General features: G+C 36.0%; 1 protein-coding gene across 1 annotated transcript; it reads left to right on the top strand.

The window, feature by feature from the left end:
• The first annotated feature begins 1,029 nt into the window (after nucleotides 1–1,029).
• On the top strand, nucleotides 1,030–1,515 carry LOC150036579 (uncharacterized). The gene has a single exon (XM_090313176.1). The coding sequence runs from the start codon at nucleotides 1,030–1,032 to the stop codon at nucleotides 1,513–1,515; it is 486 nt and encodes a 161-aa protein (XP_090169302.1).
• Nucleotides 1,516–1,782: the final 267 nt, after the last annotated feature.

Genomic DNA, 1,782 nt, shown 5'->3' with positions numbered 1-1,782 from the left:
GTTAATACTTAATCAAATTCTAAGACAAAAATAGTTTTTTGAAAGTTACTAATTATAAAAATTTGGCTTGGTTTTTTAAACCATTAGTGAAAAGTAGATAATAAAAAAAGAAATTTAGAGATGTAAGTAGTATCCATAGGCTTAATTTTCAAAAACAAAAACTAAAAATAAAATGGTTACCTAACGGGATCTTAGAGATTGACTTATCTTGCATGACAGGTTAGACCGCGACCAATAAATTGTGTTCTTGTTGTGTTATTTCTGTTTTCTAAAAAATATGTATTAAGAATGCAACCAAAATTTCTCATAGACTAAATAAGGAAATAATAGATATATAAATGAAGGATCGTACATCTAATGGTAAAAGACATTTCAAATAAAGTTAAAGACAAAATTATCCAAGACTTAAGTTTAAATATATACACATAATATTGTATTATTATTTTAATATTGTTAAAATATAGAGAGTCGTTGTTCATAACCATTAGAGTGAAATCCCAGCTAAAAGAAGAAGCCAAAATGACAGTGGATGCCAACTCACAGAGATAGCCAATTCAGCTGCCAAGTCACAACGAGAAATTATATTCCAATTGTCTGATTAATTGAGGCTGTTATTTTTCTCTCTTTTTGATTGGCTGTGTATTTTCTTTCCATTTCTCCAATTTGTTACAGATTCTTGTATTCATTTTTTGCTCACAATGATGGCAAATTAAGTTCATAAATAGGGCTGATGTAGCCCTCTTTAAAGTGTGAAAAATCAATACAGAAAAGGTATTCCCTCAACCCTCTGTCTACTCCTATATCTTGATTTGGTTTAAGAGCCTCCATGACCAATGCCATTCCCATTGCAGTCTCCTCAGGACCTGAACCTGCTCGGTACAATCACCCACCATTCAATCAACTTCTTAACCAAATCACTAGCACCAAATTAAAACGAGGGAATTATCTCCTGTGGAAAATGTTTCTCTTCCCATCCTGTGCAACTACAAGCTCAAGGGCCAATTATCAGATACAAATCCTTGCCCACCCATGTTTCTTCCCTCCCCTGAAACTCCCTCATTGTCCTCTAGAGTCAGTGCACAAACGGTTTCGGAAGATTCTGACAACACCACTATTGAGCGAAGCATCAACCCTCAATATGAAGCCTGGATTCAAGTTGATCAGCTCCTACTTGGATGGCTCTACAACTCCATGTCCCCAGAGGTAGCAGTTCAATTAATGGGACTTAATAATGCCAAGAACCTGTGGCAAGCCATTCGAGAGCTGTTCGGTATACAATCAAGAGTTGAGGAAGATTATCTCCGTCAAATATTTCAACAAATAAGGAAAGGAAATCTTAAAATGAGTGAGTATCTAAGCTTAATAAAAACACATTCGGACAATCAAGCTCAAGCCGGTAGTCCTGTTACAACCCAAGCCCTAATCTCCCAAGTTCTTCAGGGACTAGATGAAGAGTACAACTCTGTTGTGGTTGGTATTCAGGGAAAACTAGGTATATCGTGGTTAGATATGTAATCTGAGCTTTTTTCGTATGAAAAGAGACTCGAGCATCAAAACTCTGTGAAGGCCAGTAGCTCCTTCAACAACCATGTCATTGTCAATGTTGTATTCAATAAAACACCAAATGGCTTGAAATCTTAAGGACCTCAAATCTTCAATCGACCACAGTAAGGAGGATCTCGATGGTGGACATCAGGACCAGAATCATTAGTACTAGGTATGGTAGGAACACACAACACATTTCGAAGATAAAACTTATTTTGTCCATTAGATAAGCAGGAA

The sequence above is a fragment of the Benincasa hispida genome, chromosome 4 (assembly GCF_027475165.1).
Source record: "Benincasa hispida cultivar pf3 chromosome 4, pf3_genome.v1.1, whole genome shotgun sequence".
In the NCBI taxonomy this organism is placed as follows: Eukaryota; Viridiplantae; Streptophyta; class Magnoliopsida; order Cucurbitales; family Cucurbitaceae; genus Benincasa; species Benincasa hispida.
The sequence above is the reverse complement of the archived record's forward strand: the minus strand, read 5'-3'. Positions and strand labels throughout refer to the sequence as shown.